We start from the raw sequence: 18,798 nt of genomic DNA, 5'->3' as shown, positions 1-18,798 counted from the left end.
TTACTCGAGTAATATTTTGACTGAGCTACTTTTACTTGTAACGGAGTAAATTTTGACCAGTAGTATTTGTACTCTTACTCAAGTACTGGGGTCGAGTACTCTGTCCACCTCTGCATATATATCACGTTATAAGGAGGAGATTTATTTTTGTTAAGAAGGTTATTTTGGTAATTCAGGGTTCATTATTTTATAAATATATTCTTTATATTCTGATGTAAATCAGGGACTATAATGACACTAGTCAGTTTATCTGTAGTGATGAGTCTGTTTTAGATTGGGCGGAGTGATACGCCACAGTACGGCACTAGGTGCTGTGTTGATGTTCTAAAATCCTACACTGTTGAGGGACATTAAAGTACACTGGAACTCAGCACAAGTTGTCCCCGTGTTTATCCTACTCACCACCCCAAAAAGGTTTAATTTAATAAGGTAAGGCTTAACTCTACACCAGCCTTACATCAGTAAAAGTTCAGAGCTCAAAACCCCCAAGAGTCCCGTGATCGGGACCAAAACGGTACTAGTTTCTTCTGAGCGGAGGAAGATTTTGGTCTGCGGGTCGAGGAGTGGTCGGATGCGCGTTATTAGTCAACACAATAGATTAATATTAATAATCCAATATCGCGATACAGTTTGTCACCTCCATGACACGTATTGTGACGTTTTTGTATCGCAAAATTTCATGGCACGATATATTGTTACACCCTTAGTTGATACTGTGTAGTATGGCATTTCGGACGCATTGTTCTTCTTCTGAACAGGCAGGATATCCACATGCTGTTTTCCTGCATGTGCTGCCACTCTCTGGTGAATTCCAGTACTGCACATTATACTCAGACCAGCTGAGAAGCCAGATCCGGGGCTCGTGAGAAAACATCCAGGGCTGTAACCCAAGTAGCCACTCCCAGATCTGCCACTCTACATCACACACAAATGTCTTACCTTTATCTTTTAAATATTTCTTGCTCTCTTTTCTTTTTACATTTTCTGTCCCACGACGATAACTTATTTTTGATGTTTTCCATCTGGATCTGCGTAACCGTGGAGTTGAAAGATCCTCTGTGTTTGTTTGTCTGGTGCACCATAAGTAAACCAGTGAAATAGAATCAAAGTTAATACAAGCTTTTATTATATCATGCACAATGTTTTCCACGCGGATGTACACTCTTCTCAAACCACGAAGGTAGGAGAGAAATGCACACCGTGGTCATGGATCCAGTCTTATTTTTACTAAAAAGGGAGGTGTTCTTTGTACGTAAACCCCATCTGCCAAACATATCAGACCTTCAGCCGTATGTCCCTGTTGCTTCCTACTTAAGATGTCAACCCAGATAAGGGATGAGACCCATCAGTGTTAAAACATCTGTTTATCTTCATTGTCTTCACCTAACGAAGAATAAATATCTGAACTATTTTAACAGCCTAGTCATAAACCAAGAGTTGACCCTGCGACTAGAGAAAACAGTCTAGTAATAAAACAGGAGTTGACCCTTCAACTAGAGAAAAAAACACCAGTGTAGAGTGTTATAGAAAAGTGCAGTGTGTTAATGGTGTCACAAAGACTGTAGCCACAGCCTATTACAGCGTATTATCTTATTTTTAATACACGCTTTAACCCTTGTACTGTCTTTGGGTCAAAATGACCTAATTGTCCTTCCTTCTTTCCTCCTGCTCTCTCCTTCCTTTTTCCCTTCCTCTTTTCTCCCTTCCTTCCTTCCTTCCTTCCTTCCTTCCTTCCTTCCTTCCTTCCTTCCTTCCTTCCTTCCTTCCTTCCTTCCTTCCTTCCTTCCTTCCTTCCTTCCTTCCTTCCTTCCTTCCTTCCTTCCTTCTTTACTGCCTTCTTTCCTACCTTCTTTTCTCCCTTCCCTTTTTCCTTCTTTTTCCCTTCCTCCCTTCTTTCCTCCTGCTCTCTCCTTCCTTCTCCCTCCCTCCCTTCCTTCCCTCCTCCCTTCCTTCCTTCCTTCCTTCCTTCCTTCCTTCCTTCCCTTCTTCCTTCCTTCCTTTCTTCCTTCCTTCCTTCTTTACTCCCTTCTTCCCTTCCTTCCTTCCTTCTTTACTCCCTTCTTCCCTTCCTCTTTTCTCCCTTCCTTCTTCCCTTGTTTTCTCCCTTCCTTCCTTCCTTCCTTCCTTCCTTCCTTCCTCCCTTCCTTCCTTCCTTCCTTCCTTCCTTCCTTCCTTCCTTCCTTCCTTCCTTCCTTCCTTCCTTCCTTCCTTCCTTCCTTCCTTCCTTCCTTCCTTCTTTTCTCCCTTCCTTTTCTCCCATCATCCCTTCCTTCTTTTCACCCTTCCTTCCATCCTTCTTTTCTCCCTTCCTTCTTTCCTTTTTTTCTTTCTTCTTTCCTTCCCTCTTTCCCCCCTTCTTCCCTTCCTCCTTCCTTGACCCGAAGACAGCACAAGGGTTAAAATACCAGTTTATTGTATTTCAGGGTCGGGGAGAGAGATAAAGACAGGTAATTTCTATTCTTCTCAGATACTTTTGAGACCCCAAGTGGCCAAATGTATCTAAATACCCCCAGGATGATGGACATGTTGCTGCCCGACAGCGAATTGGGGGGTTCAACATAGAAATGTCAAAAGAACATAGAATATTTCATTAACAAGCTAAGAATCACGACACAAAGGCCAGTTTGTAGAAATCCAGGCTTAGCCTGGTTGTAATGGATTACAAGCACCCTCATTGTAATCACCAGAATTATCCAATTACATGCATCCAGTTGCTTCACAGTGTCAAATAAAGACGATACTGTGTTCGTGCAAGGAAGTCGGGGTGTCTGACGGGAGTGTGAGCCTGGCCCTGACTCATTTTCCTGTTTCTTTTTCTTTTTCTCTAATTGTACTTTAATTACTTCTCACAACTTTACTTTAAAGATTTATTTCCTGAACTACTTGAAACTCGTACTGGCACTGCTGCAGACACTGGTGCACACACTGGTGCACACACTGGTGCACACACTCAGCCCTCAGGTCCTCTGACAATTCTGATCTCCTTTTTAGGAGTGAAAGATCCTCGTGTTCGTTTGACTGGTGCACTCTGTCTGCCCAGTCCCGAGAGTGTCCCTCTGACCTCTGACTATGTTACTGGCAGAGCTCTCCGTTCTCGGAGTGCAGGTTTACTCGTAGTTCCTAGAGTATCCAAATGTAGATTTGGAGGGCGGGCGTTCTGCTATCAGGAACCATTACTATGGAACCAACTTCCAATCTGGGTTAAGGAGGCTGACACCACCTCCACCTTTAAAACTAAACTTAAAACATTTCTGTTTAGTAAAGCCTATAGTTAGTGTTTAGTAAACCTCTAGCTGGTGTTGGTAAATCTCTAGGTAGTGTAAACTCTAGTGTGTTAGAGTCAGTAGTCATAGTTGCAGCTATAGAACAAGACTATAATAGTTAGTCTCAAATATAGTTTCGCAGTAGATATGCTGCTATAGGCCTATGCTGCAGGGGGGCACCGACATGATCCACTGGGCGGTGCCTCTCACCCTTCTTCTCCTCTCCTCTTCGCTTCCTCTTTTCTCCATTTCCATTTTTATTTATTATAAGTATTTCATAGCTATCATTTTTGTCCATCGCTCCTGTAGTTTCTTGTGCTGACCCCCCTTTTCTTTTCTTTTTTTCTCTTATGTACATGGTGCAGCATCCTCTGCTGGTGGTGAAGAGCATGTCTGAATGCACAACACCGGATCCTGCAGAGTGGGAGTGAGAGGGGCAGGGTAACGGCCCAGGCAGGCGGGGGAGAGATTTGTCCGTCAAGACTCCTCTCCCTGGCCCTGCCCCTTCTCAACCTTTCCTCGACCCTGAACCTAACCTGGGGCTTGCTGATTGGGCCGGAGCTTCGGGAGCTGCGTGCTGGCCTGCGGTCCCCACCCCCGGTCATCCCGCTGCTGCTTCCACCTGCCTGCCCCCCCCCCCCCCCCCGGTCATCCCGTTGCTGCTTCCACCTGCCTGCTGTCTGCTGCTGACGTCCCCGACCCCCAGTCCAGCCCTTGGCAGGAGGGTCCCAGGTTTCTTCCCTCCTAAAGGGGAGTTTTTCTTGCCACTGTTTAAGGCTTTTTTTTTACCTGCCATTGTTTATATAATAATTGTTCGGGGGTTTATGTTCTGGGTCTCTGGAAAGCGCCCGGAGACAACTTTTGTTGTATTAAGCGCTATACAAATAAAATTGAATTGACCCGTCTGCCCAGTCCCGAGAGTGTCCCTCTGACCCGTCTGCCCAGTCCCAAGAGTGTCCCTCTGACCCGTCTGCCCGGTCCCAAGAGTGTCCCTCTGACCCGTCTGCCCAGTCACAAGAGTGTCCCTCTGACCCGTCTGTCCGGCCCCCTGAACTGTCTCGCCGGTCTGCCAGGCCTAGTGCCCAGGCCCCCTGACCTCTGACGGTGTGTTGGCCTGTTTTTCTCTGGGTTTTGGTCGTCGTAGATCTTTGCTGGGTTGGCATGTCGGATTAGAGATAGACAACAGAAAATATATGGCTGAAAGTGTGACATGTTTAAGTTTATTTGACTACAGTTGGCCTCCCAGATAAGGTTCAACAGATAAGGTTCAGCATCGGCTCTTACAACGTACAAAACACCTCCCTTTTTCCGTATAAATATGACTGAATTGATGACCACCAGGTGCATTTCTCTCCTACCTGTGTGGTTTGAGAAAAGTGAACCTCCGGCTGGAAAACATTGTGCATGATATAATAAAAGCTTGTATTAACTTTGATTCTGTTCCCTGGTTTTCTTATTGTTCACCAGACAAACGAACACGAGGATCTTTCAATCTGGGTCCAACTCCAACCATATTCCTAACACGAGCTGTATGATAAAGGTAGTGGACACGCTCTTAGGGCCAATCCCAATACACCCCCTACTTTCTACCACTAGCCCTCCCTCACTACCACTACCCCTAAAAAAGAAGCCACAGATTTTAGGGCACTTGAAATCTTCCCCGGGCCCTGTACCAATACACCCACTACCCCTACTTTTCAGCACCACCCCTAAATTTTGCTTGCTAGGTCACTGCGTGGTTTACGTTCGGGTACGTAAGCGACTGCATAGTTATGTTTGCACCACGTCACACCATATCAGGAAGCCGAGAGCCAAAAGCTGTTTTAATTTCAGCTGTAGCGCTGTTAATATGCCACTTTATTAAGTTTTAATATTTTTTCAGGCGTAAAAGTAACCTTTAAGATCCCCAACCTGGGCTCAGTTTATCCAAATAACGCCTGTTAAGAAATTTGATCCGATGTTTTCGGCGATGATAAGAGCCGCCGGTCCGGGGCGCAGCAGCAGCTCACGGCCGGAGAACAGATGTGATCGCTGGGTCGTCCCGGGGAGAAACCTGCAGCTCTGTGGAGAATTACCGCTGGCTGAAATAAATCATTTAGAAAAATAAATGTTGGTTTAATAGATGAAATCTAACAGTTGTTAGGCCTGTTAAGAAATTTGCTCCGAAAATTTCGGGATTTCTGCCTGCCAGCTGATTTATGGTTCCGCGTTAAATCGGCGCAGAGCCTACGGCGTAGGGTACGGCGTAGGGTACGGCGTAGGGTATGGCGTACGGCGCGTGTCGCCGCGTAACCTTCGCCGTAGGCTCTGCGTTGGTGTAACGTGGAACCATAAATCAGCCTTTATTCTGGCGTGATCGGGCAAGCAAGTGATTATGTACATTCACTGAGTGAATATTATGAAAGTAAAATATATATTTCTTGCTAGAAATGTAATCAAAACGCATTTTTATGCAGAAACTAACTCAAAATATTGATTTTATTCACAAAAAAATAAGAAATGTCCGCCATGTTTTTTTTTTCCGATTAAGTCTGCAAATGACGACGAATTGCATTCTGGGAAATTTTTCTGGCCCTCGTTCAGCTAGGGTGCATCCGAAATCCCTAGCTGTGAAGGGTTAGATTCATACTCCCTACCCCTAAATAAGCACAATACCACTAGGTGAAAAGAGGAATTGGGACACCACTACCCTCACGGGAACATGCAAAATTTAGGGGTAGGACTAGGGGGGATTGGGACTGGGCCTTAGTAACAGCCAAATTACTTTCTGAAGATGAATACACATCACAAATGTCACCTGGGAAAAAAAAAGGGCAAAATCCCTAAAATCCCCCCAATATCCATGAGAGGAGCCGGAGTGTCGGAGCTGGAGGAATCATTCATAGCAGTCGGCGTGTGAGGACAGGAGCAGCTCTGGTTCTGGAGCCAGCTAATTGAGCTTCGATGAGTGAACGTTGACACAGGTGAGAGTGTGTTGTTTCCCTCTTCCGTGTGAATGAATATTAACAAAAGGGCTTTTTCCCTAATCAAGGTAATGGAGTGAAAACAAGCTGGTGACTGAAGTAGATGGGCAGCGACAGGTCGAAGGCCCTCCAGGGGGTTTCGTGAGCCAGGAAAAGAAAGGGAGGACTCCAGCGGTTGATTGGCACGACGCTGGATGATAAAAAAACCAGACTTGTGCTGTCAGATCCATTCGCAGATAGTTCAGGTTTGAGGAACACACCGTGACCAGAGTAACTCCTGAGGAACTCTTATGAGTAGAAATAGACATATTCTCAAATAATCAAATTATTAATAATAATAATAATAATAATAATAATAATAATAATAATAATAATAATAAAAGTTACATTGTGTTTTATTGTCTGGTTATTTTTGATCCCGGACACTGACTGTGACTGACAGCTGACATGAAGACTCACTGGTGAGTAGATATACAACTTAAAACCCGCCTTTCTATCTACTTAAGAAAGGTTTTTATTCATTTAAATTCCTTTTACTGTTTTGTAATTTCTTAACTTTCCTGTAAGGTTTAGAAAGGCGCCAACAAAAACAAACAATAAAAATAAAAATCACTTTAATTTCGCCAACAAATCTTGCCTTGAAGACTTTTGTAAGCCTTCAAGCTTTGCTTCGTGTATTTCCCCGGCGTAGAAATTAAGTACATATAAATATCAGGAAACTGGATTGGTGGCCAAATATTAATGTCCATGGACCACTGGTTCTTGGGGTAACTGTACCAAATATTAATGTCCATGGACCACTGGTTCTTGGTAACTGTACCAAATATTAATGTCCATGGACCACTGGTTCTTGGTAACTGTACCAAATATCAATGTCCATGGACCACTGGTTCTTGGTAACTGTACCAAATATTAATGTCCATGGACCACTGGTTCTTGGTAACTGTACCAAATATTAATGTCCATGGACCACTGGTTCTTGGTAACTGTACCAAATATGAATGTCCATGGACCACTGGTTCTTGGTAACTGTACCAAATATTAATGTCCAATGGACCACTGGTTCTTGGTAACTGTACCAAATATTAATGTCCATGGACCACTGGTTCTTGGGATAACTGTACCAAATATTAATTTCCATGGACCACTGGTTCTTGGTAACTGTACCAAATATTAATGTCCATGGACCACTGGTTCTTGGTAACTGTACAGGTCACTGTTAAGTCCAACTGCCTTTAGTTTAAGCTCATAATCGGCTGTTATCCCGTCTTCTACACTAGTTGCAGATGTTTTTGCTGATGTTTTTACCACTCAGTGAGAGTAAGGGGGCTGGTCCAGTGGAGAAGTGACGGCAATGCAGACCCTCTATAACTCTGGGTGACCAGTAACCCTCAATAACCTCAGGTAACCGGTAACCTTATATAACTTCGGATAACAGTCAACCTTCAATAGCTCCGGGTAACCGGTAACCCACAATAAGTCAAGGTAACAGGTACCCTTCACTGACTACGTTTACGTGCAGTCAAAATTGGGGTTATTGCTAATATTCCGTTTACTGAAACATTTGGAATATTCCGTTTACATGATAATGAATCATTTGGGATATCTGGAAACCAGCGATGCACAGAGAACATCATGACGCAATTCCCGTCATTTCCACTTCTTCTTCCCGTATCCAAATTCAAAACAAATCCTGCTTCACGTAACTTTTCTCTCACCTTCTTGTAAATCTGTCTATCCCGGTACTTTCTACCGTCTACAAATTCAGAAATGTTCATATCCTTCATTACATTTATGAAGTGATTAGTCTCCTCCTGGTCTTGTGTTTCTCCGTGTTTATAAGAACTCCCTGGACTCAAAAGACCAGGATTCCTTGTGAACAGAGCATGTGCAGAAAACAAATTCCTGTTCCGTTTGATGGGGATATTCCGTTTGGCGTTTACATGAGGGGTTGTATTCGGGTTTTTAATAACCGGAATATGAGCAAATTCGGGTTATTCAAAGGGGTTATTGGTGTTTACATGGACGTGCAAATTCGGGTTATTGCCAATATTCGGGTTTTGAAAGGGTTATTGATGCATGGAAACACAGTCAATAACTCTGGGTAACCGGTAAAGTTGAGTTACTGCTCATGCTCAGTTTCTGTCTCAGTTAGTGTTTAACCTCATTTTTAAATTATGAGTTAAGATTTCTGAACACAGACAAAATCAACTCCACTGAAAGAAGTAGATTTTTGACACCGGACGTATTAACTGTCAAATAAATAAAAATCAGAGTAAACATCCTTTCCTCTCTTTTTGTCCACAAAACTCATAAAAATGGTGTTTCCATTTCAGCAGGAGCGGTGCGGTGACTCTGAGCTGGTGTCTGCTCTGGATCTCTCTGCAGCCGGACCTGTTTCCCCAGGCGTCGGCCGTCAACCTGCGGCGCTTCATCGGCTGTGCGGTGCGGGAGTTCACCTTCCTGGCCAGGAAGCCGGGCTGCGGAGGCCTGCACATCACCACCGACGCCTGCTGGGGGCGCTGCGAGACCTGGGAGGTGAGATGACAGCAGCAGCTGATTCAGGAAGCGGGAAAAGTAACACAAAGGGAACCAGCGTGCGGGCCGGGGTGCTCTTTCTTGTTTACATTTGAAGAAAGAGAGTAAAATTGATTATGTTGCAGACAGAGATGGACAGGACAGGTGAGTAAGGTTGCCTCCTTTCAGAAATAGAAATAAGGGACGCCCCGATTTCAGCAGCGCAGGAGCCAAAAAAAAGCCCCAAAACTTCTAAACTGCATAAAAATGTGTTTATTTAATATGAAAAAACTAAATGCTTTGATTTAAAGTTTAAAGTGCTTTAAAGCGGCACCATGTAACTTTTCCACCTTAATATCATATTTCCAGAGTCATTGTGATGGAACATCAACTTACAACAGGTTTAATGAACCTCTGTCATGGTCTGGGGGGGTCTGTATCGCCTTCAATTCAATTCAATTCAATTTTATTTATATAGCGTCTAATACAACAGAGTTGTCTCTAGACGCTTTACAGAGACCCATACCCAGAACATGACCCCCGAGCAGTTATTACATAAACAATGGCAGGTAAAAACTCCCCTAGTGGGAGAAAAACCTTAAGCCAAACAGTGGCAAGGAAAAACTCCCCTTTAGGAGGGAAGAAACCTTGAGCAGGACCAGGCTCATCAGGGGGGACCCTCCTGCCGAGGGCCAGACTGGTGGGTCAGGGACGGCAACAGCACAGCAGGCAGGTGGAAGCAGCAACGGGATGACCGGGGGTGGGGACCGCAGGCCAGCACACAGCTCCCGAAGCTCCGGCCCAATCAGCAAGTCCCAGGTTGGGGTGCAGGGTCAGGAAAAGACTTGTGCTCCGTAATGCAAGCTACAAGCCACCCATGGCCACCTGCAGGACAAAAGAGAGAAAAGGGAGGAGAAGGGGGGGGCAGCAACGGGATGACCAGGGGTGGGGACCGCAGGCCAGCACGCAGCTCCCGAAGCTCCGGCCCAATCAACAAGTCCCAGGTTGGGGTGCAGGGTCGGGGAAAGACTTGTGCTCCGTAATGCAAGCTACAAGCCACCCACGACCACCTGCAGGTTCCGGTGTCCGGCAAAGGATGCTGCAACATGGACAAAAGAGAGAAAAGGGAGGAGAAGGGGGGGGCCAGCACAAGAAACCACAGGAGCGACTCTGACACACTAAAGTTTACACTACCTAGAGATTTACCAACACCAGCTAGAGGTTTACTAAACACTAACTATAGGCTTTACTAAACAGAAATGTTTTAAGTTTAGTTTTAAAGGTGGAGGTGGTGTCAGCCCCCTTAACCCAGATTGGAAGTTGGTTCCATAGTAGTGGCGCCTGATAGCAGAACGCCCGCCCTCCAAATCTACATTTAGATACTCTAGGAACTACAAGTAAACCTGCACTCTGAGAACGGAGAGCTCTGACAGGAACATAAGGCACTATCAGGTCTTGCAAATAATGCGGAGCTAAACCGTTTTGGGCTTTATACGCAAGTAATACAATTTTAAATTGGATTCTGAATTTTACGGGTAACCAATGGAGCGACGCTAACACTGGAGAGACGTGGTCTCTCCTGCTAATTCCTGTCAGTACTCGTGCTGCTGCATTTTGGATCAGCTGGAGCCTATTCAGCAAATTACTTGGACATCCTGCTAACAACACATTACAGTAATCTAGTCTAGAAGATACAAACGCATGAACTAGTTTTTCTGCATCACTCTGTGAGAGGATTTTCCTAATCTTTGCAATATTACGGAGATGGAAAAAGGCTATTTTACAAACCTGATTGACATATGGTTTAAACGACAAATCCTGATCGAAAATAACACCAAGATTTCTCACAGTTGCACTGGAAGCCATCGCAACACCATCTAATCCCTTCCTAAGATGCTCTGGACCAAGAATGATAACCTCTGTTTTATCTGAATTTAGAAGCAGGAAATTTCTGGACATCCAGTCCTTGATGTCCCTAAGACATGCCTGAAGTTTAACTAACGGTTCTGTTTCATCCGGCTTCATAGACAAATAGAGCTGCGTATCATCAGCATAACAATGAAAGTGTATGCCGTGATTCTGGATTATACTTCCCAACGGCTGCATGTATAAACTGAACAAGATTGGCCCTAGCACTGAACCCTGCGGAACACCATAACAGACCCTTGACTGTTCTGAAGAAACCTCATGTACATGAACAAACTGGAACCTGTCAGATAGGTATGATTTAAACCAACATAGAGCTGTCCCTTTAATCCCAACAACATGCTCTAACCTGTGCAGTAAAATGCCATGATCTATAGTGTCAAAAGCAGCACTGAGGTCCAGTAGAACCAGTATGGACACTAATCCCTTATCTGAGGCCATAAGGAGGTCATTCGTGACTCGAACAAGTGCTGTCTCTGTGCTATGATGCATTCTGAACCCTGACTGAAAGACTTCAAACAGATCATTTCTATACAAATAGTCACATAACTGGCTTGAAACTGCCTTTTCCAGAATTTTAGACACAAATGGAAGGTTGGAAATTGGTCTATAATTAGCTAAGGTGTCTGGGTCAAGAGAAGGTTTTTTAAGTAAAGGTTTAATTACTGCGACTTTGAAAACCTGTGGTACATATCCTAAACTTAGGGATAAGTTAATTTGGTCCAGTATTGTCGTACCAATAAGAGAAAAAATATGTTTGAATAGACGAGTCGGGATGGGGTCTAACATACATGTGGTTGACTTAGCTCTATTAACGAGTGAAGTCAGCTCAGGGAGGTCTATAGGATCAAAACAGTCTAGAGACAAGTCAGAGCCTAGGGAAGTCGCTAAAGCTGAAGAAACACCTACAACCGGCTGGTTGATTTCTTCTCTAATTCTCGCGATTTTACTGTTGAAGAAGCCCATAAAGTCCTCACTACTGAGAGCTGCAGGAATGCACGGCTCAACAGAGTTGTGACTCTTTGTCAGCCTGGCTACAGTGCTGAACAGAAAACGTGGGTTACTTTTGTTATCCTCTATCAACGTTGAATAATAAGCTGTTCTGGCTTTGCGAATGGCTTTTTTATATACTATTAGAATATCTTTCCATTCACGATGAGAGTCTACAGACCTACAAGAGTACCACTTCCTTTCCATTTTACGCACGTTTTGTTTCAACATGCGGATATCTGAATTATACCAGGGAGTTAAGCTCCTGTGGCTAGAAACCCTCCTTTTCAAAGGAGCAACTTCATCTAAAGCTGAATGCAACAAATCAGCAGTGTTACTAGCAAGGAAATCAACATCTGCAGAGGTAGAACCCAGGTCACTGGCCTCGACTACATCACTATTTCGCACTGTCGTAAGATAAGCAATGGCCTCCCTAAATTTAACAATAACTTCATCAGACAAACATCTGCTAAAATAATACCTCCTATTTTGCACTTCAACATCAACAAAATTAAATTCAAACGTTATTAAGTAATGGTCGGATAAAAGGGAGTTTACAGGTGACACCAACAGACCATCAGTTTCAACACCGTAGGTGAGAACGAGATCGAGAGTATGATTAAAACAGTGCGTCGGTTTATCCACTTTTTGCGAGATACCCATTGATTCTAGAAGAGAATCGAAGGCTAATTTAAGATTATCGCTTTCAACATCCATATGAATGTTAAAATCACCCACTATGATGAATTTATCTGTGCTGATCAATAATCCAGAAAGGAAATCTGAAAATTCAGACAAAAACTCCAGATACGCACCAGCAGGGGGCCGGTACACTACCACTAACACAACTGGCTTCTCTGATTTCCGGCTCGGAAATTTCAGACCAAGCATGAGGCTTTCAAATGTATTATAGTTGCACTTGGGTTCAATTTTTGTTTGGAGACCGGAGTTATAAATTGCTGCGACTCCTCCGCCTCGGCCCGTGCTTCTAGGAATGTGATGATTAAAGTAGCCGGGCGGAGTTGATTCATTCAAACTAACATACTCTTCCTCCTGTAACCATGTTTCTGTTAAGCAGAAAATATCACTCCTGCTCTCTGTAATTATATCATTTACTAACAGAGACTTAGAGCTTAGTGATCGTATATTTAGTAGTCCGCATCTAATTTTTCGGTCTGTAATTGGTACCAAATGTGCATTGGTTTTAATTTTTACAAGGTTATCTTGGTTAACGCCTCTATAACGCTGCACCTGGTGAACTTTTGGAGGGCGGGGAACTGCAACCACTTCTATTTTGCTAGGCACCTGGCCAGAGTCGCCAATATCATGTAATCCTACAGTTTTAGAGTCGCTAATTACATAATGCAATCCTACAGTTTTGTTGGCAGGCGTTGGTCCTTGAGAAGCAACAGATGTGTCGCTGAGCCCTTTAAGACTACCCTTCCTCCGAACCGTCACCCAGCTGCCCTGCCTGGCCGGCTGCCGGGGAGCTGCAGGGGAGCGGTTACGCTCAGCTGCTACGGGCCGGTCCGCAGAGGATTCTATCGGACTATGGTCTAGTTGGCCAAACCGGACCTCTAACTGACTAAGCCTCGCCTCCAGCCCTGTTAAACTACAGCTCTGCATCCTGGCCTGGACCCTGCATTGTCAGGGGGAGTGTCTAATAACATTGGCCAGATTTCTAGACATAAGAGCTGCACCATCCCGGGTGGGATGAATGCCGTCCCTTCTAATCAGACCGGGCTTTCCCCAGAATGTCTCCCAGTTGTCAATAAAGTCCACGTCGTTTTCTGAACACCACTGAGACAACCAGCGGCGGAGCGAGAGCATGCGACTAAACATGTCATCGCTGGTCAGATTGGGGAGGGGGCCAGAAAAACCTACAGAGTCTGACATGGTCTTGGCGTAGTTACACACTGAGACAATATTCATTCTGGTTACTTCCGACTGGCGAAGACGGGAGTCATTAGCTCCGACATTGATGATAACTTTACCATATTTACGATTACCCTTTGCCAGTAGCTTCAAATTTGCTTCTATGTCGCCCGCTCTGGCCCCCGGGATGCACCTAACTAAGGTCTCTGGAGTCGGCTTCACATGTCTGACTATGGAGTCTCCAATCACCAGGGTCGGTTTCTCAACAGATGTGTCGCTAAGTGGGGAAAATCTGTTAGACACATGAAGCGGGTGGTGGTGTTCCGTGAGCCCTTTAAGACTAGTCTTCCTCCGAACCGTCACCCAGCTGCCCTGCCTGGCCGGCTGCTCGGGAGCTGCAGGGGAGCGGCTACGCTCAGCTGCTACGGGCCGGTCCGCCTTCACTGGCAGTAACTTTGAGGAACATGGTAGAAACCCTTCCACACTAAAACACTACACATTTTTACGGCTTTGACTGCTTTACGGCATACGTCACTTCCCCCTCCTTTCCGATTCGTAGTCCAGACAAAAATGGGCGGGGTGTGGAGCGCAGCTCCGCAGAAGCTGGTAACCCGTTGCTGTGTTGTAGCTGCAGCAGCTCCACACAACAGACGTCGGGAAAAGATCGCTAGTGGTTTAACTTTTCACCGTTTTCCTGCTTGGAGGCAGAACCACGGAGGCCGAGTATCTGAGATAACAGAGTAAAAGAGTGAAAGAGCCGTCGGCTCGCTTGGATCGCGGCTTTAACGACCAAACACACAGTATATCAATAAACACTCACACAGACGGGGGTTGGATCAAAACACGGGTTTTATTCCCCACTTCTCCAGCTAAACGCAGTTGCTGGCCAGCTCTCTGCGCTGCAATTAACCCCAATTTTCAGATAAAACTAGTTTGTTGAGGAAAAAATATTAACTCTTATTTGTAGCTGCAGAGGAAAAAAATAATCTCACGAGGAAAACAAAAATATTGCTCACGCCTCGGAGCCTCTTCAGCATAATAGAGCAGTCAAAAAAAAAGAAAAGAGAAGTAAGAGGGATACAAAACATGTACTGCATGTTGTACTATTATACAAATTTATCGAAACACATGGCGAGTCAAACATTTACCAAAGCAGCTGCCAAACACTCCTAAACAAGGTAGCCGGAGACGGTGGTTCTGCAGAACTGCGGCAGTAAATCCTTTCTAAAGAGTGCAGCTCCGACGAGGAGCTCCACTCTTTAGTAGGGATTTCATATGGATCCAGACCGTTAATAATCATTATTTTCTCCAAATCCCGCTCCCTGGCTTCCTTGTTTAAGGTATCCCGGTAAATTCCAGTTCCTTTCCAGCAGTTTAACATTTTTTTTTGCGTTCCGTCTGTTCACTTGGTGAAACAGAAAAGTCCGTCCCGTCTTATTTCATTCACTATCAAAACAAATGCACGCGACGGGACAGGATCTTTCTGGCAGTACGCGCTGGTGCTCATGGGAAACGTAGTGTTCTTTCTGGTAAAGCACTACCGCTTTTGTCCAAAAGATGCCGCCAAACTCAGAAAAGCTGAAAGTTACGTTGTGCTGCTTTAATAGCATTGAACTTGCATGACTGTACAGACAGACAACCATACTAGCAACTGAGATATCCTCCTATGCTATTAAATTATATTATTATTATGCTATATATGTATGTCCACATCAGCCCAGATGTAGAATATAACTACAGGTGAAGAATATAGTGTAAAAGTTAATTTATTTCAATAATTCAACTAGAATATGGTGTAAAAGTTAATTTATTTCAATAATTGAACTAGAATATGATGTAAAAGTTGATTTATTTCAATAATTCAACTTAAAAGGTGAAACTAATATATTACCTAGTCTTATTACATGCAATGCAAGATATGTTAAACCTTTATTTGTTATAATTTTGATGATGGAACTGTTTATTGATTTCATAAAATATTCTCTAATTTATTTTTTATTTGAGGTTTTCATAAACTGAGCCATAAACACCAAAATCATAACAAATAAAGGCTTGAAATATCTCACTTTGAATGTAGTGGAGAAATATATTATATATTTGTTTCACCTTTAGTTAAATTTACTACGAATGACGTTTTGCAATATATTCAAATTTTCCGACATTCACCTGTATATTATGACGTCAATAAATAAGTCAATAAATAAGAGCATAATATATGTGTGTATCCTGTTCAGAGGCGGGTCGTCTGTCTGCCGCAGGCTAATACTCGCATGCACGCTTACCTACTGACAAATGATGTCTCCATGCATGGAGAAAGATACTACAGAAGAGTATTAGGGCCATGCAGGAGAAAAAATATTGGAGGGGAAGATTTTTTTTTATTGTATACTTTGGAGTATACAATATACGAAGGAGTATTAGGGCCAAACTAAGACAAAAAAAAATTGGAAATTATATCATAAAATATAATATAAAATATTATAAAGTCATAATATTATGAGAATAAAGTCGTACAATTACGATAATAAAGTCACAATGTTGCGAGAATAAAGTCGTAATAGAATAAAGTCGTAATATTACGAGAATAAAGTCGTAATTTATGAGAATAAAGTCGTAATATTATGAGAATATAATTTATGAGAACTCTAACAGGAAGTGTGTTAAAATGAGGAATATTGAGCATCTTATGAAGTTATATTTATATATTTATAATATATTTAATATTACAACTTTATTCTCTTAATATTACAACTTTATTCTCAAAATATTATGACTTTATCCCCGTAATTTCACGACTTTATTCTCATATTATTATGACTTTATTCTCATAATTTCCTTTTTTTTGTCTTAGTTTGGCCCTAATACTCCGTCGTAAATGTTGAAGTACAATTTTGAGAAAAAAAGTCAATGTCGAGATTAATGTTGAAATACAATTTCAAGTATAAAGTCGAAATTTTCAAAAATATTTGTGAAAAAAATGTGTTGTTTTTTTTTCTCAATATTCCAACTTTTTTCTCAAAGTGAATAATGAAAAAAAAAATCTTCCTCCTCTATTCTTTTTATTTTTCTCCTGGCCCTAATACTCTTCCGTACTTTGCTACGGTCGGGGGAACCAAAATATCTGAGAGGTGACGAGTTAAGGTTCTTTGTAACACATTAATAACAAACTGCAGTTTATTTGATTATTAATAGGATCCCCATTAGCTGATGTCGTGACATCAGCTATTCTTCCTGGGGTCCCCAATGAAATTCTAAAAGAACATAGTCCATACATACACACATTTATCGCTGTTACAGGTCACTGTAACACCAAGTCATCATATACACAAACAGCAAATTTTCTGTCTAAAATACATTATTGGTACAAAGAATGCATCATATAGTCATTACAATACCACGAAGTATAACCCACAAATAAATTCCTGTAATAAATTATAGCATGTGATATATTTGTTACTCATTGAATTTTATGTAAATAGTCTTTTGCTACCTTTTTAAAACTGTATTTTGATGTAATATTTTTGATGTTATTAGGTAATGTGTTCCATCCTGTGATCTGTATATAACAGTGTGTTTTAAAAAGTTTGTTCTTGACTTAGGTGCCAGTAAATTATAACATGATTGTCTGGATTTTTGGATATTTATTGACATTTCTAGTGAACACTATCTGATCTGCAAAATATTGTGTTTTTTTTTTACTATTAATCAAAGTCCTCATGAAAGTAAGGAGACTTAGGCCCCGTTTCCACGTAGCAAAAACGGTGGCGTTTTCATGCGTTTTGGCCGTTCGTTTACACGAAAACGAAGCTCAAAATCACCAAAGACGATCATTTCTGAAAACTCCGGCCAAAGTGGAGATTTGTAAAAACTCTGTTTTCACGTTTGCTTGTAAACGGAGAGAAATGGACGTTTAGGCTTCAGAACGTCACATTATGAGACAGAAACGTCACCAGCGTCATGAGTGACACCTGTGTTTACAATTTGTTTGGCCACCGTCAATATTTTCTTGTATTTTACCTGTTTTATATTCTAAAGTCACACTTAAAAGTAACTCCACTTCTCTGTCACTCCAAACGAAAGACTCTCATTAATCTTGGAAGTAACTGGCAGTCAAGGCTGATTTATGGTTCTGCGTTACACCAACGTAGAGCCTACGGCGTAGGCTACGCGGCGACGCGCACCGTACGTAGGCTACGCCGTCGATTTAACACGGAACCATATTATTCAGGCTTCACACGTGTCATTTGTTGATGTTTTTTTCCAGGATTCTGATTGGCTAGCATGACTTTATCTTCTCGTTACACTGCCCCCTGTAGGTTTGGCTGCTCATAGCACCTTAACAGATATTTATGCGGGTTCGTGTAAACGAGGGTATTTTTCAAAACGTAGATGGGGAAATATCCGTTTTTGTGAATACCCGGCTATGTGAAAACGTGGCCTTAATTTGAATCTGTCCACCACCAACAGCCATGGTAAAAATAGTCTTAAAACTAGGAACAGCAAGAAAACGATTGATTTTCCTTCTTTCTTCCTATCACTTCCAGAAGCCCATCCTGGAGCCGCCCTACATCGAGTCCCACCAGCGCGTCTGCACCTACAACGAGACCCGGCTGGTCACGGTGAAGCTGCCGAGCTGCCAGGCCGGCGTGGACCCGGCGTACACGTACCCGGTGGCGCTGCGCTGCGACTGCGCCGTGTGTCAGACCAGCACCACCGAATGCATCACGTCGGTGTGAAATCCAGACGGATGTTGGGGAGTGTGACCTGCTCGTTTACGATTTCTCTGCTTGGCTGAGATAGTCCAGGGGCCACCGTTAGTCCAGGGGCCAGAGCCCAAAATTTCACTTGTCAGCACCACTCAAGGTGACAAAACGTACTTATGATTTTTGAAAAGATCCATGTCTGTAGATGATATTCTGGTATGATAACCTTCCTGAGTGGCAGCTGGATCAGAGTTATCAGCTCATGTTCAGAAAGTTACAGAAAATTTCAGAAAATTTCAGAAATTTCAGAAAATTTCAGAAAGTTCAGAAAATTACATTTTAGATGCTGCTGCATATCCTGGTTTAGACTCATGTACAGGATATCTGTCAATGTTTCACTATATTGTCTTTGGTATCATTTTAAAGGGGATCTTTCAAGCATTCATTCATTCAAGCTAAGATGTGATACATTTCCTGAATCCTTATGGACCTGTGAGTATTCCAGTTTTTGTATTTTGTGTCTCTGTTGTTCCTAGATGACACAGGGATATATACTATATC

At 42.9% G+C, this 18,798-nt stretch overlaps 1 protein-coding gene across 2 annotated transcripts; it reads left to right on the top strand.

Moving 5' to 3' along the window:
* The first annotated feature begins 6,547 nt into the window (after positions 1-6,547).
* gphb5 (glycoprotein hormone subunit beta 5) lies at positions 6,548-18,402 on the top strand. 2 transcript variants are annotated; one of them, XM_061743536.1, is made up of 3 exons: positions 6,548-6,687; positions 8,566-8,764; positions 18,079-18,402. In XM_061743536.1, the coding sequence occupies exons 1-3, from the start codon at positions 6,674-6,676 to the stop codon at positions 18,268-18,270; spliced, it is 405 nt and encodes a 134-aa protein (XP_061599520.1). In that variant the 5' UTR covers positions 6,548-6,673; the 3' UTR covers positions 18,271-18,402. The 2 variants fall into 2 exon arrangements, with proteins under 2 accessions (XP_061599520.1, XP_061599519.1); XM_061743535.1 differs by having other exon boundaries at positions 8,563-8,764.
* The last annotated feature ends 396 nt before the right edge of the window (positions 18,403-18,798 follow it).

The sequence above is a fragment of the Cololabis saira genome, chromosome 16, assembly GCF_033807715.1.
Source record: "Cololabis saira isolate AMF1-May2022 chromosome 16, fColSai1.1, whole genome shotgun sequence".
Lineage (NCBI taxonomy): Eukaryota > Metazoa > Chordata > Actinopteri > Beloniformes > Belonidae > Cololabis > Cololabis saira.
This window is presented reverse-complemented; position numbering and strand designations above follow the sequence as displayed.